The sequence below is a fragment of the Acanthaster planci genome, linkage group LG02 (assembly GCF_054643075.1).
Source record: "Acanthaster planci isolate LZ-2023a linkage group LG02, COTS_SCS, whole genome shotgun sequence".
Classification (NCBI taxonomy): Eukaryota; Metazoa; Echinodermata; class Asteroidea; order Valvatida; family Acanthasteridae; genus Acanthaster; species Acanthaster planci.
The window spans coordinates 16,671,125-16,696,556 of record NC_141778.1 but is presented as its reverse complement, the minus strand read 5'-3'; the positions used below and the strand labels follow the sequence as shown (position 1 = coordinate 16,696,556).

Here is a 25,432-nt window from a genome sequence, read left to right as displayed (position 1 = left end):
TTGTGGAATCTAGCCGGAGAATCTAGGGTTACCATACATCTGAACACGTTGAAAATGGGAGCAATGTTTTTTTCGAGCCGGTACGGTATGCGATCCCGTCCTTCCTAGATCTCCATGTGTAGACAGCTACAGACTGCTACATCATACATGTGCATGCAGATCAAGTTTCCTGCCCTAAAAACTTTAAGGTCATGTTCATAGGGCCTACAATTAAGTATCAGTGTTACATTTAAAAATATTCTTGTAATTAAGCATGGTTGAAGCGGCTTTACTAAGTCAAGGATGGTAAGTCTTACTTAGTTTTGACAGACGTTCTCGTGCCGCGTGGTCTAGTCAGCTACCATAGTACTTTAGTAGTGGTGGTCGGTCGGGATGACTTTGAAGTTGATTCTTCTCTCTGATTGGTCAATCAGTTGGTGGCTATTCCATTAGTATTTCACTCTCAAAACGGAAGTCAAAGGGGCAAAAATCAGAATTATTGACTGAACTCTTAACCTTTGCATCAAATAGGCCTATGCCCAAAATTTCTCTAGGGCCTACTGACTACTGTGATGATGTACATGTAGGCCTAGGCCATGTAGTGGTGATGTACGCCTACATTCATGCATGTATGTAAGCCTACTACTATGATGAGTATGATTATCTCCCACACTGTACCAAAATAAGGTTTCACTGTTATTTTTTATCATGTTGCAGCAAAAAAGGAGGAATACATGCAAATCCCTGTCAGTTGTTATGCCTGTGCTGTAGGCCTACAAAGTGAATGGAGAGTTGCCCCCCCCTTGCCGAGACATGATTGCAACAAATGGAACAACCTCCAACTGCGGGGTACAGTCCACTAATTCAAGCCCCATTGAAAACAGTGTAAAATCAGCACTGTTCAGGGCCCAGTAACATGCACGCCAACATCCCTGAGATTTCGGAAACACAAATGAAATTCTTGTCTGGTCACTAATCTTTCAGTTTCTTTTAAATTTTTTGTGGGTTAACCAATTACATTTTTAAATATTCCCACAAAAGAAAATCACCCCCCAAAAAGTGATTTTTCCGAAGTCTTATTGCAGCCATTTTTCAAGTGGCAACCCTCAACTTTCTCGGGCACTTAGGACCATTTTTCAACCGTAGTTTTTAGCCATTCTGCCATGTCTGCTCTCATATGAAAGCTCAAAGACCTACATGTAGGGAGTTGATCCTGGCAAGGATTTACACAATCTCATCATTTTGGGGACCAAACAATCTCCTTGTTCAAAAGATACTGTGGGGGCACTTTTAATGCTAATGAGCTTGCCAGAAATTCTCACTTGAATTAGTGGTTTGCACCCTGCGAGAATATTTAGCATGTTTAGCTTTAAAATCTAACCATGCTGAATCAGGCATGTAAACTATCCGGTGTCTGCTGTGCTTCATCCCATGAACGTGGGGTGGGGAATTTGGTGGACGTCGAACCCCAGCAGCTCATAGTTCTGAGGGAAAGATTTCCATTGTGTACGGATGCCAGTAGGCCTACATGTAATTATTCCCTACAGTTAGCCATCAGAAAGCAAAATATGTCCAGAAAAGTTCAATTTACATAATTTAGGAGGGAAAATACCCAGTCGATGAGGCCCTTCTTAGAAAACACTTGCTTAGAATTTGGGGATTGTAGGCCTATATGTGGGAAGCCCAGTTTTTTGACGTCTTGTAATATTGGTCAGTCCTTCCCCCCAGAACCAAAGGCAATGTTCTCTTTATTGCACTGACCCTATTTATTGGAAATTTTGAATTGTAAGTTGTGAGAAAATGTGACTTTCTGCTCACTGATAACCGGCCGTGCAAATTTGAATCCACCATGTTTCATGTGTTACAACACTCACATGTCCCCTCATACATGTAGTTTTGCTCAAAACTCAAAACCCTGTCCTCTTTTCACAACATCAACCCTGCAGTTATTGAGCATGATGTCATAGGCACAGGCCTAGTCATCTACTAAGGTGAATCTAAAAGTTAAAATGTAGGCCTCCCTTCTATTATAGGAACGGGTTCCCCAAATATACAATCCCCTATAATTTTTCAGACCAGTTTCAAAGGGTTTATATGGTTACGGTTTTTAAAGGGTTTAGGGTGTCAAGTGGTGTCCGCATATGGAACTCCTTCCACTGTTGGAGCTGAGGGGCTTTTAAAAATAAGGCTAAATTTTTACGTGGAATTTCATCTGAGAAATTTTATAACCATGAGAAAATCTGTGAACTTGCATGTCTGGGACACTAATGTTAGGCTTACCAGTGTCAACAAAGAGTAGCCTTTGGATTATGTGGACATGATCAGGAAAAAGGTAGTTGAAGTTGGCCCTGTTGGCTATGTTGTGCCTAGGCCCTACTTGTACATTTAGGTGTATACCAGCCTGCCATGCCTACATCATGGTACACAGACCTACATGTACATGTACATATGCAGCTAGGAGTTCACCTCCTTTGAGCCATTCTCCTCTTGTAGTGTCCATCCAACAGCTGTCATGGCTGTTGCCATTATTCAAATGTGCCATTAGTGCATTTGGTCTGTTTCAGATGAGTTAAAAGGCAAAGAACTGGATACAACCCTTGGCAAACAAATCTAATAAATACACAAACAGTAATGTGCTATGCCTTTACTATTTTTGAAAAGGTCTCACAGCTGCTGTACTACTGTAACTTTAGCCTCTTTGTTTAGTCTAACATGACCTTTTTTTGCCACTTTGAATCTGCTGACAAGGCACCTCTCAAAAGAAGGCCTGGAACAGTGCAAGAATGGCTCACCAGATTCCCGGGTCGAATCCATCGTACGCAAGGCTATGGATGTAAGTGGGCATTTGCCAACCTGTGGAAGTAGCCTTTTGGCCCAATGAGTCTCGTCTGTTTCCCCACCATGTTTTAAAAGATGCCATTAAGCTTTTATACTGGCCACCAAGTTTAAAATTTGGGAGCTACATTTACATTTACAGTGTGAGAACTTACATAAATATGATGAAGAAAGCTGTCTAGAAATTTGCTAGATTTTTGACAAAGAGCAATGACCCCCCCCAATATTTTTGTCATTTCTTACCAGGTTTACAATTTACAACTTGGAGAGCACTTGTGGTCTGCATACAATGTACATCAGGCCAGATGTTTAAATTCCCCCCCCCTTCCCCTGCACACGCAACTGACCCACTGTTACTTTGGTAGTTATCCCAAAATACAATGTGAAAACTGCAGACAAATTTGACAGGGTTCAATTGAGTTTTGTGTACAAGAGGCCAGGAATGTGTGTTGAGACGTCTATTGGTTTGATAGCTGATATTCACTTGGCTTTGAGTCTGTTTGATTGTTCATTCTATAGAGGTTCTGCATGGCAGCCATATTTCCGGTAACTATTTTTGGCGCGGAGGGATACATGTAGCACAAAAGGTCTACTCGTGTGTATCCCTGTGGAACAAAAGCTCTTACCGGAAAAATGGCTGCCATGCACAACCTCTAGTACCTGACTTATAAGCACTTGTGTGGGGGGGGGTAGTAATTGAATGCACTGAGGAAGCCCCCACCAGCTGTTATTCAGATAACCATCCAGCTGCGATTAGTTCAAACAGCTGGCAGAATGGTGCATCATTGTTAATATTGTTGATTTATGTAAAGAAGTAGATGTACATGTACATGTACTGCCTCTGGAGGCCTCAAGGCTAAATTGTGTATAGTTTGCAAATGAAAAGGTTTGTGTTTTATTTGTTTCTGTTGCGTATTTAATAAACCAACAAAATAAAGTTCTATCACTGCTGGAGTGCTCCTGAGTATAAAGTAGTCTTATGATAACCAACGAGGGACTGTTGATCTTACAGAAAAGCTCTTCGGGGGGGGGTGTATTAACCCTAACAGTCCTCAATCCTCCAACAGGTGAAGGATTGAGGACTGTATTTAACAGTATCTGTCATTCAGAGGTGCTGATATGTTATCATACCTGCATATTAGGCTTACAACAACTGAACATCACTGAAACCATTTCAGCCCCCTGGGGAGTACACTAGCCAGATGCTGCCATATCAGGTGCAAAAAGTTGGACATAATAACCAAATCTGCCTTCACAAGTACAGGTACCCATTCACTCCTGGGTGGAGAGAGACACGTTGGGGGGAGAGAGACACGTTGGGGGTAAAGTGACTTGCCCCACAGTTACATCATGCTGCTGCCACCTGGATCTGACCTTCCGACCCCATGATCAAAAGCCAGACCCAAACCCTTAGCCCAACTATTCTCCCGACGACTTGGGGTGCAATATTGATCAGTCATTACATAATAAAGGAGAAACATAATATATATGGCACTCAGTCAATCTGAAGTCATCCATTGCTAGTTAATCTTACCTTTTGGCATTTGTGTACATATAACTCCATCTGATGTCCACGTTCTTGAGCTTTGTTCACACTTCACCAGTTCAATATTTGGCAGTAAATTACATACATGTAGTTATACTCAAAAAGAACTTGTCGGCAATAAGGTTAAGGTGTATGTGTACTGTGGCTCATTCTTTAATTTTAATGAGGCTTTTTTATCTTTTGGGCAGCTGGACCTGCGTCACATTGGAGTTGCTGCTTTTCCTACCGACATCAACAAGGGAAAGGCAGACAAGGTAATAAAGTGGTTCAGTTTATACAAGTAACCAATTGTTGATGGAATTATTTTGACAAAAGACTGGCTCCAGGTGTGACGCAGAAAATCTCTTTGAACGGTCGCTTGTGTAATATTTGTATCATTCTTTCTTCTGTAATCTAACCTTTTCTACACATCGGATGAGGCAACGCTGCAGAGCGATACTTGCCAAGATGGCCAGTTGTGGCACAAGGCACAGTCATTAGCCTCCATGGACTAGCCTCACCCTCAGTGGGTACAGAACTAGACCCCCCTCTGTTTGTAGAAATTGCCAGGACGTGTTGATGAGCTCCCTTTGAAACTGGCCCCAGAACATGCAGAATCGTCGCGGATTAAAACATCTTCTGGCACAGACTGGTTCATTTGTCTAGTGTTACAGTTCTTGACTTGAACAGCAAGGGGATTCTTAAGATATGGATTATTGAAAATTCTTCTAGAGGAAACCTTCAAAGTAATGTCAAAATACCCCTAGCTTTTCCATTAGAATAATTCAGGTACTTGACATGAAAATTATGACAACACAAAAGGACGGGATTCCAGTACTGTTCACCGCAGCCCTATGATTGAAATGATTTTTCTGGATTTGTCTCTGATAAGCTTCAAGGCCCGATGGTTTTACAAGTGCAAAAGACGAGGAACATCTCCGCCCCCAAAGTCAATGAGGATTCAGGTGTAGCCCCGCCCCTCCTACGCCTGCAGCTGACAGATGGCCACACCACTGCCATGGCACTCGTTATCAGTAACATTACCAAGATTGGGTAAGCTTCTCAGACTGGCCAATTTAAGGGAGGCTCGTATTAGACGTCGTAAATGGAAAGTGAATTTTACATCATGAAGGTTTGTAGCGAAATTTGCCAGACTTTTGATGTGTGTTTAGTTGTTTGTAGTTGGCTATGCAAGTTATTACTAGAACATAAAGAAATGGTACCTGTTAACGTGGAGATACTTGTGATGAGTGAACCAGCTTACAGTTTGATGAAGGAGGTTATTCCTCCGTAATTACCTCCTATGTGACCCAGTGTTACATGCGGAATGTGTTACCTGTCATGGAAAGGGCTCATAGTTTGTTAGCGATATTACTCTGTATACATGTACATCAGACAGAAGGGCCTATTTAGAAGAAGTGTATAAATGGGATCCCATGTGGGTAAAACAATGAGGGCATTTGGTTTTCAAACGGACAATCTGTGCATGTATGTGCCATGAAGTTTGTAGTGTAGCTCTCCAACATCACGCTCGTGGTAATGTGATTGGGACCATAAGATCAAACCATCATGGCCACCATCGTGGCACTCGATACCATCCACATACAGAATCATTGTTGGTGAGCTGTGGCTGATTTTGAAACGTTCAATTTTAAAGCAGACTGTTTCCCATTTTGGGCTGACGCCTTTTCCCTGCTTGTAGAATTCCATCCTGATACCTCCCTCTCTCTCACAGTTTGTCCACGCCGCCAGGCAGCAAGGTGAAACTGACTGGTGCAGTGGCCTGCAATCATGGCTTTTTACTCCTCACCACCAGCAACTGTGCCTTCCTGGGTGGTTACGTCAAAGAACTGGTAGAGAGGTGGGAACTGGCAAAGGTAAGTCAGTCCGTCCACCCATCTGTTTGTCTGTCTGTGGTCCGTACAAGTCTATCTTTGTTTGGCTTTAAGAGGAAAAAAGATTTTCACAAGTTTTGAAGTCAGGAATGTGCTCATTTTCCTCGTCTTTTTTGCCATTATTCTCACATTTTAAAACACTGCCTTTCAGAGTTTGTACCACCACACAAGAACAGCAGCTGGCGGGTCCAGCGGCCCACCCCCCTGGGTTCCATTTGGACAAAGAAATAAACAAAGAGAGGCTGGCCAGAAGGCTACAAAAGTCAGTAAGTCACACGCAGTGTTTGACAATTTCTTTATTTAGTTATTTTTCTGTGGTTCAATAAATAAAGGGCCTACAGAGAGAACCACTCCTTGATGACTGATAGAGCTTGCCCAGGTTAAACAAAACAAAATGAAGACCTCCAAAGTCATAATGGTTTACTTCCAATGCATACCTGTGGCGCTGGTTCTTGACGTCTACCAGCTGTTGAGTTGGATGAAGGTTTTATTGAAATGACTGAAGTGTGACATAAATGTGACATCTGTAACAGTTTGGGTTAGAATAAGAACAAAAAAGGAATTGAAGTGCAGCTCGTAAGTATTATTCTGTGTTCCAAATTTCTAGAAAGAATCTTTGGATTAGGTCAGATGGGAGACCTGAGATTCTGTTACATGGTAAACTAAAAAGTTCTAAGAAAAATTACAACAAAATGCAAACCCACTCATTATACTCTTTGATATCTTTTATGATAACATGTTGTAACATATAGTACATTTCAATATCAAAGGACTCTGACAACGTTTTTCTTACAGTGCCTCTTTTTCACTGCCGAGCAAAATTTCAGAAATACTATGTTGGTCAACAACAATAAACCTCCCTGCCCTCACAGGTACCCATTTGTATTCAGTGAGCGGCAAAGGAGGGTAAAGTGGCTTGACCGAGATTCAAATGTGTGCCACGACGAGGGATTTGAACGCAGACCCTTTGATCGGGAAATTCAGACCATTTCATTGTATAAGAATGTAATCAATGTCCGACGAGAGACTCATTGGGAATCTTGGGTTGTAATGTAGCAATGAAGAAATCCCTGGAGGATCCCAAGGCCAAGGAGCAGACGGACCAGGACAAAGAATTTGCCGAGCAGCGCAAGGCAGCCATCCAGGAGGTCAACAAGAGCAAGCCGGGCCTGGGTAAGACCTTTGGGGGCACCAAGGCGCCCGCGGCTGCCCTGCAGGTCAAGGAGGGGAGGGAGACAGGCAGGAGAGGCCGAGACAGCTTGAGGAATGTGAGGAGAGGGGAGCAAGGTGATGACCAGCCAGCCACTGGGAAAACCCGGTTAGATGGGATCTACCGCGACCTGGATTATGGGGTGAGATCAGGACATCGGAATCACGCTTTTGTGCTGGTCATAATCTGTAACTGATTTGGTTTTCTTTCACCAGTTTCTTGAGTAGCTATGACCTTTTCATCTCAAAAGTTTGAAGGCTTATGAAAGTTTCAACAACATTGCTTACACCAGTCTTGAACACCTGCTGTTTGTTAATTACCACGTTCCCAAAGGGAAGTTCTCCCTTCCCTGCCCCACAATGTCTTGTCTACACCATGACTAATCTTTTGGAAACTTATCGTGCATCTAAAGACATCAATTAAAAGTACAGCTTTGAATTAAATGCCACATAATGGTCACTTGTTGTTCACACTGTCGCCCATGTCTGCCCATACATTGAGCTTATGTCAGCGATAAAAATGGCCCACCAGTCTTTGAAATGTGACATTTTGTTTGAACAGTAAGACCTATTGTCATGGGAGATGTGTCAGAAAGACTGCCAGATGTCGACAAAAAAACCTCTGAAGGCTTGGCATGATTGTGACAGCATCAGAGAAAATGTATGCCTTTTCCCTGGATTTTGTAATGGTTGAGAAATACTGACTCTGGTACCGTTACATTCTGAATTGTTTTCAGGGTTACCAGCCTGCCGAGAAGGATATTCAGCAACTCGTGAGCATGGGCTTCCGGCGAGACGCTGCGTCAAACGCTCTCAGGAAACATATGGGCAATGCCGACGCAGCAGTCGAGATGCTGCTGAAGGAGCCTGGCCCATCAGAGCCGCAATCACAGAAGTTTGGTAGACAAAGGCCAGACACTAGGCCAGGTGTGTAACAAGCACAAGCCCTCTCTCCACTGATGACATCATGCCATTCTTTCATGAGTCGTTTACTCTGCATTGTGAGGTGATAAAGACTTTGTTCTCTATTAATTTGGATGGCAATGTCCCCAAAACACTAAACTAAAACAAGCAGGAAAAGAGTCAAGAACATACAGAAACATACATGAACAATGGCAGCATAGTTCAGTAGATCTTTTTTACAGCATTCCTCAACATAACACTACTCTGTGTGTAAAGCTGTCTTTTTTGCATCCATGACTGTCCATCATTAAATATGTACATGCACATTTGGCTCACCAAATTGAAACTTCTGTTTTCAGTATTTATGATAAGCAAAATTGTTAAGTTTTTAATGACGTGCATGTAAAATGTGAGATGAATGCAAATACTTTGTATGTTGCATGTTGCTGATGTAGCGTGGCTCATGTTTGTCCACAGTGTGCACGCTTTGCTAAAGTTCTGTGTAGATATACTGCTCAGAGTAAGTGAGGCCCCTCCTTGAGCACTGTAACGGAAAGCTACAGTAAAAAATTGTTGAACAGCCAACTTTACATTTTGAGTATACCACTTCTGCTGATGTCCACTTTCATATCATACAGTTCAGGTGCATTTGTAAGAGGTTTTAGCATACAAACTACGGTCACGAAGCCTCAGCTACAGAGTCATAGTTCACAGCTTGATTACTTATTACAGCCACAAACACCTCGTTCTTAGCAGGTGGATCAGATTTGTCAATGTGCCTGGTCCAGGGTCTGTAGTCAGTCCACCGAAGATACGCTTCACGGGCTACTTTTTCCCCGTTTCACCAACCTGTTGTATGGCGGTTGTGCTTTCAGATCGTAGCCGTGGCAGTGGCCGGAGGGGCAGATGGGGTGACGATGAGGAGGAGGGGAGCGCCCCACCCACGGGTCCCGCTACTCTCTTTGACTTCCTCCAACCTAAACTAGGAAAAGGTACCAAAACCATTCCCTCTGCATGCTTGGAACTCTAAACGTTATCTTTAATATTGAAGATGCTTCAAGTTTCATTCCTGGATGAAGTTGGAGACTATCGACATCTTTGTGTTGTTATTTCCTGATGTGAGCAGGATTGTCAGATACAAGCTGCGGCCGTGTAGATGTGGGATTAGATTAATCCATGAGCCACAGTTTGTAAAAGTCTTGTACATAGTCAGGGACCATGTTTACTGCCAAGCACCAGCAAGTTAATTGACTTGAGAAAAGTATTTGGCCAAGGACTTTTGAAGAACACATACTTTTGTCCTAAAATCTTCAGTTTATGCCACGGTGGCAGTCTGAAGTCATGTTTATTTGGTTATCTTACCTTTGTCCTTTCAACATCCAATGTACATATTCTTCAACAGTTTTCACACCTGTATGTAACCAGTTCGATATTTGGCTGTAAAGTTGGTAGGCAAAAAGTTCTTGACTACATCACTGGATTTCGCATCAATGGTTGCAAATGTTGCTGGCAGATGATAGCAGATGATGATAGTTCCATGCTCCTTCTTTGGTGCTTGTCTTCTTGCAGTTTATGTCTTTTTCCATAGCTTTTACAATTAAGCTCAATTAGTATCTTCCTGATCGGCTGAAGTATGTTCAAATGAATATTGATTTCTTCTGTCATGGCACCGTCATGTATTATCGTCAGTAATCCGAATGAAAAACAAAATTGTATGAGACTTGAAATGAGCGTACTTCATGCATTGTGGTATAACGAGCACCACTGTGCCTCACTCAGTTGGTGACAGCTCTTATTCACACTTCACTTTCACAGATAATGAGACAGGTTCCCAGTCCACAGGCCAAGCATCCAGGAAGGATCTGGGAAGGTTCCGCGATTTTTCTGATGAACAGCCCAGCTCCGTCACGGAAGCAGGGATAAGTTTTGTCCACGAGGGAAGAAGATCAAACTACAAGCAGGTGGAATGTCAGGAGGGTATGCATCATTAAGTTGAAGTTTACATTCCAGAGGAACACAGGAAACACTGGTGACTTTCTAGCTAGATCAGGTGGTGTCAAGCTGTTTGCCAATCTTTCAAACTTTTGCTGTTGACTTATGTCTGATGTTACATTATTCAAAAGGAATTCTATTTTTTCTCTGTTTTTCAGGCAAATAGAGGGAAAGAAATTATTTCCTCTGTTAACCTCAACTGAAAACGGAATGTTTTATTTTCCATGTAACACAGAAAAGGCCCCTTACATTGTACTGTTGGCGACTGATGGAGTTGCCGTTGCTGTGCCTGCAAATAAAATTATATGCATTTCATTTCTGCCTCATTAATTTCCAAACCAGTAATACGCTTTGTACAATTTTACACCCTAGCCTGCAATAAAGGACAGCAGAATTTGTCTTTCTTAATTCTTGCAGGAGGACATCAAAAAGACAATAACATGGAGAGGGGTAGAAGGAGTTATCAAGAGAAGTCAAGCTCTGGAAGGACTGATGCTAACCCAGCTAGAAAGGATGGTAGAGGCAGGAATCCAGACCGTAACTATGGCAACAAAGAAAACAGCAGCTTCAGAGACAGAAACTCTGCCCAAGACAGGCATGGTGACAACAGACAGGGTGACAGTTACCAGCAGAGAAGGAACAACACAAGAGGGGATGGTCACCAGTACAATGAGAGCAGGGGAAACTATCGCAGTTCAAGAAACCAGCAGGATAACATGAGCCGGGGTCAGGACAGACCAGAGAGGAACGCGAGCTTTAGGTCCAGAGATTTCCAAGACAACCGACCCCCACGATTTCAGAAGCAGAAGAATGCGCAGCTCTCACAGGTTGACAGGCAGCCCAGTAACAGGTATCCCAATTACCAGGGAGTCGGGAACCAGTCACAACCTGCGGAAACCTTGAGCAGCAACTCTGTCTTCAGTGGGTCACAAACGCAGCAAAGACCCAACCTGAATCCGGGAGATTCCTGCCAGGCCAAGTACTGGGAAGACAACCGGGTAAGAAACGTTCTTTTGTGCAGAGACTCAGGCCAGTGAGACCCATCATAATCACAACATGGTCAGAATGTCATTGAGTCAAATCAAGCTGCAGGCCATGCATATAATTCATGTAGATATTGTGCCCGTAGGCAAGATCACCCCCCCTCCTACTTGCCTCTAGTCCAGCTGGAGAATAAATGGGTGCCAACAAACTAGTAATGTATGGGAGAAGAATACAGTATTTTTCTCATCCCAGTGAAACGTGGGAAGAAGGTCATCATCTTTATACAGTTCTCTATAACTTGATTTTCCTGCAGTCTGTAATAATAATAATACTAATAATAACCCCTCCTACTTGCCTCTAGTCCAGCTGGAGAATAAATGGGTGCCAACAAACTAGTAATGTATGGGAGAAGAATACAGTATTTTTCTCATCCCAGTGAAACGTGGGAAGAAGGTCATCATCTTTATACAGTTCTCTATAACTTGATTTTCCTGCAGTCTGTAATAATAATAATACTAATAATAACAAGCACTTGTAAAGCGCCCTCTATCTAGCAAACTATTCCGAGGCACAGTATTATCATTATGCTTGCACGTTGGGCTCAGGCATCATCTGAACATTCCGGAAACCATCTCGGCTCCCTAAGGAGTATACTGGCCCGGTGCTGCCATTTCGGCGCAAACAGCTAAACATAACTTAGTCTGCCCTCACAGGTACCCATTTACTCCTGGATGGAGTGGGGCACACAGGGGTAAAGTGACTTGCCCAAGATCACAAAATGCTGCAGCCAGCTGGATTCGAACCCCTGACCCTATCATCAGAAGCTACAAACCCTAACCACTAGGCCACATGGCTCCCTCGCGGATATGGAGTTGAACAAGACAGCATTAAATTTGAATCAACCTGAAAGCCTTTTACTTTGTAGATCTGCTTTAATCCCCTTGTCTCATGCATAATTATAATTCTGGTAGAGCACCTTCATGGTGAAACATCTTAACTGCTCTGAAGGATTTGTAGGAAATCTTTTGTTACTAAATGCATTTTTTTTCTTCAGTTTTACGATGCAGTTGTGACTGCCATTCACCCCAGTGGAAAGACGTGCGTTGTTGTATTTTCTGAGTATGGCAACCATGAAGAGGTCAAAATGACTGACGTCCGACCATTGCCCTCAGGGGAATGGGTAAGACAAACGGGGATTGAACTCTGCTTCAGTAGAGTTGATATACAGGCTCCAAATAGTACCATATAGAGACAGCACTGATAGACTAGGGGAGTGGCGACAAGTTTAACAGTTCTGGCAATCCTAACCAATTTAGTCAGTACTGTGGTCAGAAATCCATCAACCGTAACCGATTTGAACCGAGATTACATTAATCACGTGAATTGGAAAGGGTTGGAAAAATTGAGGTGTGTCAATACTAACAGAGACTTAACAGGCATTGAAAATGCACATGCTTGTCAAGGTCTGGTCTGTTGATTTTTACCCAACGATAGTGCAGGAAAACAGTCTGACCAACATTAGAAGATATTCCAATTACTGATGGGTGAAATGGACTGGTATGGGGATAAGAAATCCCCTCACCTTAACAACTCTTTGTGAGAAACAGTAGAGTTGATACTTTTGAAAGTACCAATTTTCAAAGCAATTTCAATGCACATTGTTCACTGACTGTCAGTGTATGACAGTGTAATTCCTGGTTTTTTTTTCAGAGGAGCCCTTCCCCGGGCCCACCTGTCCCATCCCTCCTGATGTCCGGCAAAGGGGGAACGTTTGAAGGCTCCACGACCACGCATCTAGAGTTCCGTCAAGGAGGGGAAGGGACCGTCTACACCAGGCCGAGACAGCAGCGGGAGCCACGCAGGAATGTCCGACCCGCCCAAAGCCTCTACGAGCCTCCCAGCTCACGGAAATGATGTCTGTGCGGTAGGCTATTTGCTAAGATGATGAAGCACATTGCTTCAAGACAGTTTGAAGTTAACCACTTGTAGCTACATGTACAAAGTATGATCAGAAGGTCAGAGGTTGCAGCTGTTGGCCACATGCTGCAGCCTTGGGCAAGCCACTTCACCCTCACTTATTTCTCTCCACCCAGGAGTATCAGTGGATATCCTGCGTTAGCTGGCGAGCAGCGTCCAATGGACTGGCATCCCATTCCTAGAGGGAATGGCAAAATGTTCAGTCTCTTCATGCCACTCAAACATAGGAAAAAAATGCTGGCCTGATAAACTCTGCTGGCTCACGATGGACTTTGCATGCACTTGTTAGATCCAAAGTATCCAACTTCCCTCGTTTCTCCTTTCAACCCTAACCCCTGGGTAGTAGACGGATCATGAGTTTAATTTTGCAGATGGCCCTTTTGGAATGGTAACACCCTTTCCCCCCTTCCAAATTATTTATGAACACTCTGCCAAAGGAAGGAGCTTATTTTGCCGGAACTACGGTTGTGACTTCTTTTTGAAAAATATTTTTTCATTTGAACAGTAAAATTGACGTAACTTTTTATCTGTCACTCGGAACTATCCACCTGATCTCAAGGGTGGTAATCGGTAATCCCTAGCTCCATTTTCTCCATTGCTCCACATGTTAACTCTGTAGAAAAGTCCTTTCACCTTGTTTTGATTCAAGATGGAGGATTTGAGAATAAGCCCCGACAAATGCCTGCATGGATAATGACACGTGTGCCTCTTCAGTGGCAAATTGTATTCTCCGAATGCAGGCATCCTAGGTAGATGTATGCAAGTCCTCATAGTCCGATTTCTCTGTGGGACATTTTGATAGTGTAGTCGTGACTTGGAGCAGTCAGGACATCATGCGGCAGATCTTACTTAATGTCTTAAGACAAATAGTGCATTCTTTTTACTTAAAAGAAATGGAGACACCGAGCCCTTATACAATAGAGGGTGGACTGCCCACTCCAAAATCTGCAAAAATACGTCAAAATAACAGACTTTTTGGACAGATTTAGGGATGTAAAAGTTGGGCGCGCTGTGAAGTGTATCCAAGAAATTTTCATGACTTGTAACTTTTCTATTAGTGCAACCTCATTAGCATTTTCATTGTTGACTAATATTTATCTACTTACTTGGTAAATTGCAGTTTGCATGTGCTATCCAGCAAGTGCCTTTAGTTTTTGACCTTTCCCAAGGCTAATAATACTTTGAATACTTTCCTCGGAGAACGATGTGAAGTTGTTTTGTCTCTTTTGTGTACGTATTAAGTCCCCAAAAATAATGCAAGCAAATACTGTGTGTATTAAACACAAAATGCCAACTAGCAGTATCCGCCCCGAGTAGAAGTGCACCCCCAGGCGGCAAAAGAAAGACAGATGGTTGTAAGTTTTCCAAGCGGGTTCTTGCACATGTTCTGCGCGTACGCAATGACCGTACATTAAATTTCATTTCTTAATTTTCATCTTATTTACTTTTGGTGATCCAGAGACATGCCTCAGTGAACGTAAGCGACCAAAATTAAGGCTTTGCCACCTTGTAGCCTGATCACTCATTGCACTTGACCTTTACAGTTGGATTTCTCATAAGTTACCTGTATCACAATGATTACTGTCGTTGAAGGGGTAACTGCAGATGACTAGTGAGTGTGTCTACTGTCACCAGATTCAATGATAGGAGGGGAACATTGCAGAAAGGAAAAATGCACCTGTTTTGATTTCTAATAGATTTTTATACATTTTTTGTGTTCTGGAGGATTTATTCAACACGGGAACAACTTTTTACATAAATTTATCTACTACCCAACTACGTGATTATCATCCAAACTAACAATAGAAATACAATGAAAAAAGGCATCAAAAATCTTAAAATACACACACACATGGTACATTTTGGCTCAGCTTAAAGGACATGATGTTCACATGTGTAGACACAATTTTGTACAGACATCTACGGGTATCTGTTAAAAATTGTCATTCTAATGAAAAATGGTGTGGAGATGAAAAATGGTGTACACTCTCCAAACAGCTGCAGAGAGTCATTTCTGGAATTTATTTGGAAATTGTAATCGTTTAAAATAAACACTCTGTAAAAAAAAATCACTGAAATACATACCTTTTCCCAGAGTGTTTTGTTACCTTGAAGCAAAAAATTCCAGCATTTTTCTGTCACAGCTCTTAATGTATTTACATTTAATGTGCTATAAAAATAAATACATGTACACATTTCCATCAGAGCAATTCCAAAATGAAAACATTGACAGAGGGCAAAACTAATCACATGTATGCACGATCTTCTCATATTTACTACTAATGTATGCCTTTCATGAAGGCACATACATGTACACATCCACATTACTACAGTGAACTGTTTTCACTAATATTCATTATTAATTCTTGTCTGAAAACTTTCTATTCAAGAACCTCAGGAATCCATATCGGAGAATGTCTTTAATCATGGAGTCAGACCCATGACAGAACTGTAGGCACGTCCCTGGGCAGACCCGGGTCAGTCCCAAAATCTGATGCCATACAAAACTGAACCCGAGATGTTCATTCAAGATAATCTCATTTTAGTAATAATTTTGCAATTCCAGTAAGTCCCACTAACACCACCAGAGTAAAAATCAGTTACCCATAAAATAATCACAAAAATAACTAACATGTAAATCACTTAAGTCACCTGTTGTGCAGGTCTGAATGAACGTTAATGAGAAAGTCGTCGTCGTCAAACCTTTTTGTGACCCTGCCTAAAAAGGAGTGTCCTGTTATTCCTACATATTGTTGCAACTAATAAGTTCTGAAGTAGTACTTGGTGAGAACAGATTTGTGACCCTCTAGCATATGAATGAGTTGACCCTTCACACTTTCGTTGTCAGTTGGTCATCCATCTTTTTAAACTTTCTGTCAGAATGGGGGAACAGCAAACTTTCTTTATACGATTTCTGATTGGGTGAGGTATTAATTGCTGTTATATGTGCTTTCAGAATGGAAAGCACTGTTGGAGAACAACCAGAATGACATCGTCACTACGCCCCGAGGGCGACTCGCCTGTTAAATAAAGTGCTCGTGCAATCCACGAAACGTCCTACAACGATGTCAATTTTTTTTTGTTCTCAAACAATGCCTGCCTTCAGAATATCTGGTAAAATGTGATCCCCCCGGACTAGTCATGAAATCAAGTTGTTAGTCAGTTGTGTTTGTCATCCAGAACAACCGATATGAGCCAGCATACTGCGTTGTTTTACAATTCATGCTGGGCCTGTTCACCGTTGCTCGTGATTCAGCTTTCCGCACTCATGATCTGGCCCGGATACGATGCGTGGCCATTGTGGAGCGTGGTTGCACTGACCGTTCCCCCATGTTATTAAACTGCACGCCGAACCGCACCGGTACATACGCATCGCGAGGAAGGTGGACTACACCAGGCCAGTTACCGACTTGATTTCAAGTCTACCCCAGGACCAGCTTTTGAAAGCACAGTGTGGAAACATCTGTCATAGATGGAGAAAGTGGACACTTAGAATACTATTGGTCTACTTTGGCTTTTAGTTTCTTTAAGTAATCATCAATATCTGTTGGTCATGTTTGTACTGAACACACTTCCTGATGGACATGACGGGGGCTTTGTGTGCTGGGTTCAGCTTAGCTCCTCAAAGAGATTGTCTGGTAGGGCGTCCGGGCAGAGGTAGTTGGCTAGCGCCATCTCGTCGTTGATGAAAACAACCTTCTGTGCTGTAATGTCACTCAACCTGCCGTGGAAGAAGTTGACAGGATTGAAGAAAGTGAGGAGACAACATTAATTGCAGTGGCACCACAATCAAGCGAGCATTCAAAAACTGCGAGGTGCATATGCATATTGGCAGGCCACAACACCCTACTGGTTGGAGTAGTCCCACAGCTTGCACAGTCATGTTCCACCCACGTGCACACCCATTACGACTGTACTAACTGCACGTAATTCTGGTTCTCTCCAGACTGATAGGCCTAAGTAATTTACACCTCCACCAGTTTACACTTTCACCTTGCAAAGCTGCAAATCGTATTAATTTTAACCAACTCAATTTATTAAGCACTGTGAGTGTACAGTTCTGCCTGAGAGCTTGTGGGAAGATACATGTAGTTACAAGCTGTCTTGGATTGGACTCATGCGGTGCATACATCTTAAACACTTCACCCCTGAGCTGGCCGAGCTCAGCTGGTCTAGCTCAGCTGGCTTTTGTTCGTTTTAAGCGATAAGATCAGAATAGACATGGACTGGTGAGAGCACTTACATGGGTCGTATGACAGCCCAGCATCCCTGGAAGACCATAGGGGCATTGACGACCAGGCACACTCCTAACCGCTCTGGGTATCTAGTGGATAGCAGCCAGATCAGGGTTTTGACAAAGTCGTAGTCCATACTGGCCATGCTGAACTTACGCATGTCAAACAGTACACAAACGTTGTCAATAACATCTTCATTGCACTTCTTGCATGCTGATTCCTTTGAGGGTAGAAATTACACATGTGCATGTACAGGTAAGAAGACGTGTGGTTAAATGTAATAAGCTCATTTGACCTGACCAGTACATGCACAACAAATACCAATCAGGAAATTAGACAAGTTACATGTAGTGCAATTCCATAAGTGACAAACAGTATGTGCGAGTTTTGTTTAAAAACAGTTGAAAACTGCACAAATGACGCCTAAAGAGGAGTGCACTACGACTTGGCAATCAAACTTACATCTGGGCCCTCAACTTGTGATAAAACAGCAAAAACTAACTTTAATTTCAGTCGCTGTGAATCAAGAGTGTCAGTGGAACGTAGTACATACTCATTTTCTACTGAAATATTTGTTTTAAGTATTGCCATTTTTCTACATAAATGAGAAATGTTTGTACTCCCAAAATTGGAAGGTAATTTTTTGAACCAGCATGGTTTTTGTGGTCGTTGTCAATTGTGTCAGCTAAATCTCCTGTCTCGGCAATCTCAGCATACATGACGTACATGACACAACACCTGTATCTATGCTCCACTGAAACTCTTGCTCGGCTGTTAATATTTTACTTACCAGAATGTATACCATGCATTTTGTCAAGGCTTCTTTGTTCTTTTCTGCCACTTTGTGATGTCTTACCCGTAGCAAAATCATTGGTCTGTTGCATAAAGACGGATAGGTTAGAATGTAGCACAACTGACGTAAATAAGAGTTGATCCAGACATCTTTACCGCAGTGCAAAACACTTGCTTCAAGGTTCCACATTAATGAGTGGTTAACTGGCAAGTTTTTGCTTCTTAAGTTGTTTGGAGAAATTAAAGTTTTGAAATAAGATAGAACCCTGGTGGGTAAAGCTATCAATCTTTCCTTAATGATTCAAAATGGTTTATGCAATAACCCTTCAAATATACCCACAACCAAATACAGTCAAAACTCGATCACAAGAGGCTGTTACCACAGGATCCGCGTATAACTAGGAAATTTGTAGTTCCCAATCATTTGTTTTCCATTGTTTGCATTCCAGATAAGAAACGGTAGGTAATTTGCCAAGTCTGAAGGACCTGTTATTGACGGCGTAAGAGTGTACTTGCCTTATAGTAACCACCAAATATACACTACTCAAAAAAAGTTAAGGAATACTTTATATTTTGTGTGTACTTTTTTATATGAGATATTTTACTGTTGAATGGATACTGCATCATTGCACATTTTTAATTTTTTCCATTCCAATGTGAACACTGTCAAGAACAAACAAGTAGTGAAGGAACTAGACCTCACTCATCGATCATTGCTTGGAAAAAAAATTACAAGTTAAGAAAGAAGTGGTCCTTAACTCTTTTTGAGTAGTATATATGTATTAGCCACAATGCCGACTCGGAAAGAAAAATCCAATGAATAACTTTCGAAGAGTCTTTGTCGGCAGCAAAAAAGTTCTGACAAGCTCTGACAATATTTTAATCAAATCTTTAGGATGGAAAACAAGCAACTGTAGGCTTTATCATTAACTCATTTAGTTCTATTATTTAAAAGAAAAATGAAATAATTTTAAGCGACATATTTTGTTTAATTCTTCAGTTTTGGTTCTTGCGGAACACTGAACTGCTCAAGTGAATTTGTTGTACATTGAAAGTATCCTTTAACGAACTTGCTCTCCATTCCACGTAAAGCCCGAATTCATATGCAGTTGTAAGTAGAAAATATTAGTACAATCATGCGCTAAGCAAGCATCAGCTCAGAACAATCACAAGAGATACGCACTTTGGCTGGTATAACCTGTTTCTTTGCTAAGCAAATATTTTGTTTGCTCAGTAAATTTCTGTGCCAAGCAGCAATCAGCTGAGAACCACTCACAAGAAATGTATAACACATAAGCACATATTTTCTCTGCTTGAAAAAGATTTTTGCTTGTGGAAATACGCGTTCTGAGAACATGCATAGCCCACCTTCCATGCCGGTCGCGGTGCCGAAGTAGCTCCACTTTTCTGGTGCTGAGCTCAGCATCAACTTCCGGACAAGACGTAGGGTTGATTGTTTCAACTCCGTAGTCTTTCCTCCATTGGTTACACTTTAAGATGGCCCCGAAGGAGTCGTCTACATTCTTAAACGCTTTCAGGAATCGAATAATGCTGGGCTCCGTTAAGTACTGGAAGCAATTTTTTCCCCAAAATGTAAGCATTCGAATTCAGATTCAAGCGAATACATGTATACAAATGTCATTGTTGTCTTCAGTTTGATATCTCTTTTAAACAGGATAATTCCACCAAATGTACAATTGATATTTAAGTAATAAAAAACACGAAACTTTCATCAGATGTAATAGATTTTTATGAAATTAATGAATATGATACTTTGCAGTGAACTGTATAAAACAGAATAGGTAGAGTTGTTAATGAATATTCAACACTGCTACTGAATATTGAAAGTACTAACCTGCGATGGATCTGCGTTGAAGATAATCTGAAAATTAAAGATAAAAAAGGGACTGAACTTTTGAAACCATTAAAGTGCCATGTCCAGTTTGAGTATCGTTCATTTCATTGCGGCATCATGCGTAGGCCAATTTCCTCAAATCTTTAGTCTCCTTGCCAGCCGTCTTTGGCACTTTCTTTCTGCCCTGGGCAGAGTTGGGTGAGAACCTCTCCATTGCGTATTTGCTGCCTTATAGAGGGCATAATATCATCTGAAACACGATATTTAAGAAAGTGCTTTCTTTTGTGAGGTAATTTTTTTATATTTATTTGAGAACTTGCCTGTGAATTCTGACTACAGTTAACGACATGCCCTGCGTTTCGTATCACGTGAAGACAGATCAAAAATGAAAGAATGACAAGATAACGGAGTATGATCTCTGCCTTGATAATGAATTTCTCCTCGCTTGCCATTATTTCGGAATACTTCAAACGCTGCTTGCATTTTTTATGCATGTTATATCCAGAGATGCGTTGGCACACAAATCCAACTGCGCTACATATGTAGCTTCGCCTCCTGAAATCATAGACGTGCCTCGCTTTGAATGCTTTAAGTTTTAAGTGATCATTTAGTATGGTTGTGATTTTCCATTGAACGTATCTTTTGAAACTTCCATTAATTTAAGTAGCATTTAGTGAGATCGTAAACAGTTTGATCACGGGTACGAGGAATTTTTACGACGGTACATATCTAACTTTAGGCCTATAAGCTTTACCGAAATCTCACGGAACGTAAAAAAGATGCGGTTGGCTTTCTCATAGTTCAAAGAAACAGCTATATATGGTTGGTCGAAAAATAATTGAAAAGTTGAAATGTGAATTGCATACTCGTGCTATTCGTGGCCGATTTTTTTTACACTGTTATACAGTGTCATTTTGTATTGCCCGACAGCCGCGTATCCAGGGTTTTGTTTGCCCGTAGCGAAATAGAATTTGCCTTCCGGTCAGGTTAAATCACACAATCAGACCAAGAAGACAATGGTAAAGTGAGAACCGACGTGGGAATATAATCCAACACGTTCAATGCGTTCATCATCTATTTCCACAGTCCCAATAATGTTCCTTTTAACATCCCGATTCGGTTCTGAGAATTCCAATTACATTCTACGGCTCAGCATCCTTTGGCTTTGCTGCTGCGCTGTTTCATCGTAAAGTATCGATAATCAGAATGATCATATCTCAGATCAGTACACGTATAACAATTTACATTCCTACCACGTTTTACAGATCCTCGTATGGATGCATAATATTATGTGCCCTTCGAGGTTATTATCAGCTTTACTGTTTTAAGTTGGCTTATATTAATAGTCTCTCCATAAAATTTAACGAGGACAGGCCTACAAATACGAGCACAATCATCAAGGCGGAAACCGAATGCATCAATGTGCACTCACACTATCGCAATAACGAATAATATTTTACTAACGAAGAGGGCAAGTACTATCAGATACCTGACTTTGATGTTTCAAGTACATGTACAAAGATCAACGATCTAGCCTACTTCAAAACGTTTGCTGAATTGCATGGAGAGTTATACTTGCTGAACAGTTTCCTGTCATAATGGCAGAGAAATAACTACTTGGAGTCTTTAAGTATTCTTGGGGCATTCGGGAAAGATTTTTAAAAATTATTTTACTCATAGGAAAAGAGCGCTTGTGGTAATAATGTAAGTAGAATATTCATGGAGCAAAATAACAGAAAGCATTAATCTACTACATTTTCATGACTTATTGGTTAACAACTTCCAAAAATACAGTGTTTAATAGTTGTAATGTTATATTCGAGGCATTTTCAAGATACCCAATCAAAAACCCACACAGATAACTCTACATCTACCCATTAAAACCAAGAAACTAACCTAGTCTGCAATTGGCCATGCATTGTGTGCTTAATCAACCTACCAGCAACTGCAATGTGATATTACAAAGTGAAACGTTTCGTACTCAAATTAATGACATATACATGAAGAAGTGCATGGTTTAAGATTACATCGTTATACTCCGAAACTAACATTTAGGTGACATCGAATATCAAAACAAATTATCATGTTACTCACCTCACAACGTTCCTTCAATTTCATTAGCTCATTTGGGTCGTACTCTATCGGATTTCCCATCCTTAATATTTCATATACGATAACTTCGTTTGTTATAATAGTTATTATATATTGAATGGAGAATAAACGCACTTGACAGGGGAGCTATCGCGTTGAGTTTAACCTTGTTGAAATGAAACATATGGCCAGTTTAGCTCGTGAGTAAAACATGGCCGCCTTCTTAGCGTATGCGATGTTGATGGATGTTGCGACTTCTTGAGTTCGATGGTGATGCTGTCAAGGCAATCCACACTACAACGCCTAAAACGCCTCAAATATATCTCGTTTCCAAACGGTTTGCCCCCTGTTCAGTTGACGAGGAAAGCCTCAAACAAATCCGATTCTGTGAGTACTTTTCATCGTCTTGATGGCCGTGAGGATGACGGGGTCGATCTTAATCACTGGAGATGAAATTGGAAAAACATAAAAGACAGCTTGTAAATGTAATGACGATGATGTATGCGATTCTACACTGACCACGCGCATACGCACACGGCGCCGTGCGTTGTGTGATTGCTCTATCCCTAGATCATGTTCATGTATTATGCGTAGGTTTTCCCGACTCAGCCTGCCAAGCTGAGCAGAGTGTCATCGTAGGCCTACGTTGCACCGACGCCTCGCGACATTTCAGCCGAGTGCACCTTATCTTACTGATATGCATAATTAATTGGGAAGCATGAAGGTCTAAAATTGGGTGATAATACCGATGAACTGCATAGATATTTCGTGCGTGACATTGTCCAGCATCTACTTTTTGGATGATTCCTCTGCAGGGCCTTTGCGTATGAACCATTTCGTTTTCTGTTGGCGAATTTCTCCCCGGAAAAAAATTAATGTCAAATATTTGAATGTTGGAGTTCTTCATTGTATTTCGTTGATATGTGGATTCAGATCTTTCCGGAGAAACCAGTTCTTGCAACATAAAATGTTTGAACGTGTTCATGAAATGAAGTAGCTCCTCAATGGTTTTAGGAGTATGAAGAAAGGACATGAAATAGCGTATCTGAATCTGTCATATACCTGAAAATAAACGTCTAAAGCCAGAACTGTAATTACAACAGCGACATGGACAGAAATCGAAGCAACTAAAACCATTATCATGTTAAATTTGTACTTACATGCCATTCCGTGTTAGAGAAATTAGAAATACATGTAACGACATAGATGGTATGGTGTGCTGATCAGCGGAAGTGTACCGTATAATGTTTGCTTATCATTAACGGTCTGCATAATTAACCCCAAACGAATGCGTGCACGCTGGTACAGAATGCGTTACATGCATGATTGCCATTTCAGATATATTTGCACATGTTCGTCGTGCATAGCTGTTGGCTGTTCAATTAATCAAGTGTATTATGCTAATGATATTGATGTCAATCCTTTAGGCGAATGGATTATTTCGTTGTTCAGTTTCAATGACATTTATTTCCAAAGCTTAAAAAGAACAACTCGAAAACAACTGGTAAGAAAAGATGATAAATCGAAAGATTTTAAACAAGTCGAGGCTCTTAATGTGGCATACCTTATACATTCAAAGGGTTTCAGATAAGTATGCGTTTTCAATTTAACAATTGTTAAGACTGAATTTATAGAAAATTGTCGTGACAATGTTCATAAAGACACACCATTAGTCCAATTAATGATTTTTTTCTATGCAACATGCATGCAGTCATACACGGACGTACGTTTGAAATTGTTTGTATACAACCGAGAAATGGCAAAGATCTATGTAACAGGCTGAGTAGGCCTATTACAAAACAAACTGAAGGACTTGCATTTGATATATCAGTTGACAGTCGAAGATTCCATTCTAATGTACACATGCGCTCTAGCCTACTAATAAATCTACACCACGATACTTTGCAGAAGCCTGCATGTGCAACTACTGCTAATTGCGTTAATATTTGAGAATTATATAGTACGTTAAATACATAGAAATATTAAATGATACTTTATAATGCATAGAATGCTACGATAAATTCGCCTACCTGTACTGAAATCACCTTCGTTCTGTACTGGTAAACTGTTGCCAAAGATAGCTAGGGCTAATGGAAACCGAAGCGGCAGTCATGAAAGCCTGCTACGCCTACGTGTACAGCACTAGTGACCTACACAGGTCATGCTGTGCTGTTGGATGAACATTGACAATACAGGTGGTTAAAAAGGATATATAGTGTGCGCGCATATGGGCAACAATATTGTATTGATTCAATAATAGTGGCCTTCGCTATATTGATTGCGAGTTTGTGGGTTGCACACCATTGCACATTATACTCTGCAGTACACATGCTATCAGGCCCAACCCATGTGTATTCTACACTTGAAACTAGTTTATTGACGTCGTTATCTCGTGCCCGTGTTATGGGCTAGGGAGGTAGAAGTGCTGCATTCGGTAGATAGCGTTGGCAAAGCAATGAATACTAGTTTTGCTATAAACACGGCAAAAAGTGGCGAGCACAGAAATTAGTTTCTCAGCATAAAAAAGGTGCCCATGCAGCGGTGTTGTGTGTCTGCCAGTGCATGGTTTCCAGCTGCTGTATGCTCGCTGTTCTGCCAAACAGCTCAAAAAAATGGGGGGGGGCGGGGCTAAGCTCGAGGAAGGCAAGTTGACTCAACCGATAACAAATATCCTTTAAGTGACAATGAGTAAATGAGTTGCTCTTTACACGTAAAGGTAAAAATAATTGCGTGCGCTGCAAATTGAAAAGTAACATTTCTCAAAAGCAAACTTATTAAATCACACCTACAGGAGTGACGAACATGTGGCCACTGGTACAATTAAAAACGCTCGTTGGCCAGTGCCACAATTTCCTTATGCACTGAGAAAATGTCAGTGGTAACGGTGTGGGTTGCGAGCGCCCTCTCTCTGTCTCTCCAGGCTTTTTCTCTCTGTTTAATGCTGGGGTACTAGACATAAGCAAACTCACATTACTATGTACTTTTTGTTACTTTTATCCCTTTGGGCTGCAACACAAACTTGTTGTGGAATACAAGAAGCAAATTTATTTTACTTTTTTTCAAGCTTGCACGTCAAACCGTTCTTGGCCGTTCATGCAAACAAATTCTCAGTGCGTGAACTTTGAGGCCTTTTCCACAGATCTCGAAAATTCTGGATTCT

At 41.4% G+C, this 25,432-nt stretch overlaps 2 protein-coding genes across 4 annotated transcripts; one reads left to right on the top strand and one right to left on the bottom strand.

Annotated features, from left to right (window-relative positions):
• The first annotated feature begins 38 nt into the window (after positions 1-38).
• On the top strand, positions 39-14,501 carry tdrd3 (tudor domain containing 3). Of its 2 annotated transcripts, XM_022244633.2 has the most exons (13): positions 39-285; positions 2,728-2,812; positions 4,549-4,614; positions 5,232-5,392; positions 6,075-6,216; positions 6,386-6,500; positions 7,291-7,586; positions 8,181-8,370; positions 9,222-9,338; positions 10,162-10,323; positions 10,756-11,336; positions 12,377-12,502; positions 13,033-14,501. In XM_022244633.2, the coding sequence occupies exons 1-13, from the start codon at positions 254-256 to the stop codon at positions 13,234-13,236; spliced, it is 2,277 nt and encodes a 758-aa protein (XP_022100325.2). In that variant the 5' UTR covers positions 39-253; the 3' UTR covers positions 13,237-14,501. The 2 variants fall into 2 exon arrangements, with proteins under 2 accessions (XP_022100325.2, XP_022100326.2); XM_022244634.2 differs by lacking the exons at positions 39-285; positions 2,728-2,812 and adding an exon at positions 3,207-3,700.
• Positions 14,502-14,997: 496 nt separating this feature from the next.
• LOC110984435 (uncharacterized) lies at positions 14,998-25,395 on the bottom strand. 2 transcript variants are annotated; one of them, XM_022244641.2, is made up of 8 exons: positions 24,303-25,395; positions 22,276-22,715; positions 20,182-20,208; positions 19,695-19,894; positions 18,325-18,409; positions 17,543-17,754; positions 16,872-17,020; positions 14,998-16,762 (listed from the first exon to the last, which is right to left on the bottom strand). In XM_022244641.2, the coding sequence occupies exons 2-7, from the start codon at positions 22,333-22,335 to the stop codon at positions 16,909-16,911; spliced, it is 696 nt and encodes a 231-aa protein (XP_022100333.1). In that variant the 5' UTR covers positions 22,336-22,715; positions 24,303-25,395; the 3' UTR covers positions 14,998-16,762; positions 16,872-16,908. The 2 variants fall into 2 exon arrangements, with proteins under 2 accessions (XP_022100333.1, XP_022100331.1); XM_022244639.2 differs by having other exon boundaries at positions 14,998-17,020.
• Between the last annotated feature and the right edge of the window lie 37 nt (positions 25,396-25,432).

Coding starts and splice junctions, on each gene's coding strand:
- tdrd3 (XM_022244633.2), top strand. CDS start 254: ATGGTTGAAGCGGCTTTACTAAGTCAAGGATG. Junction 4,615..5,231: donor ACAAGGGAAAGGCAGACAAG/GTAATAAAGTGG, acceptor GTCTCTGATAAG/CTTCAAGGCCCGATGGTTTT. Junction 11,337..12,376: donor AGTACTGGGAAGACAACCGG/GTAAGAAACGTT, acceptor TTTTTTCTTCAG/TTTTACGATGCAGTTGTGAC.
- LOC110984435 (XM_022244639.2), bottom strand. CDS start 22,335: ATGGGAAATCCGATAGAGTACGACCCAAATGAGCTAATGAAATTGAAG. Junction 20,209..22,275: donor AATTGAAGGAACGTTGTGAG/GTGAGTAACATG, acceptor TTTAATTTTCAG/ATTATCTTCAACGCAGATCC. Junction 19,895..20,181: donor TCAACGCAGATCCATCGCAG/GTTAGTACTTTC, acceptor AATTGCTTCCAG/TACTTAACGGAGCCCAGCAT.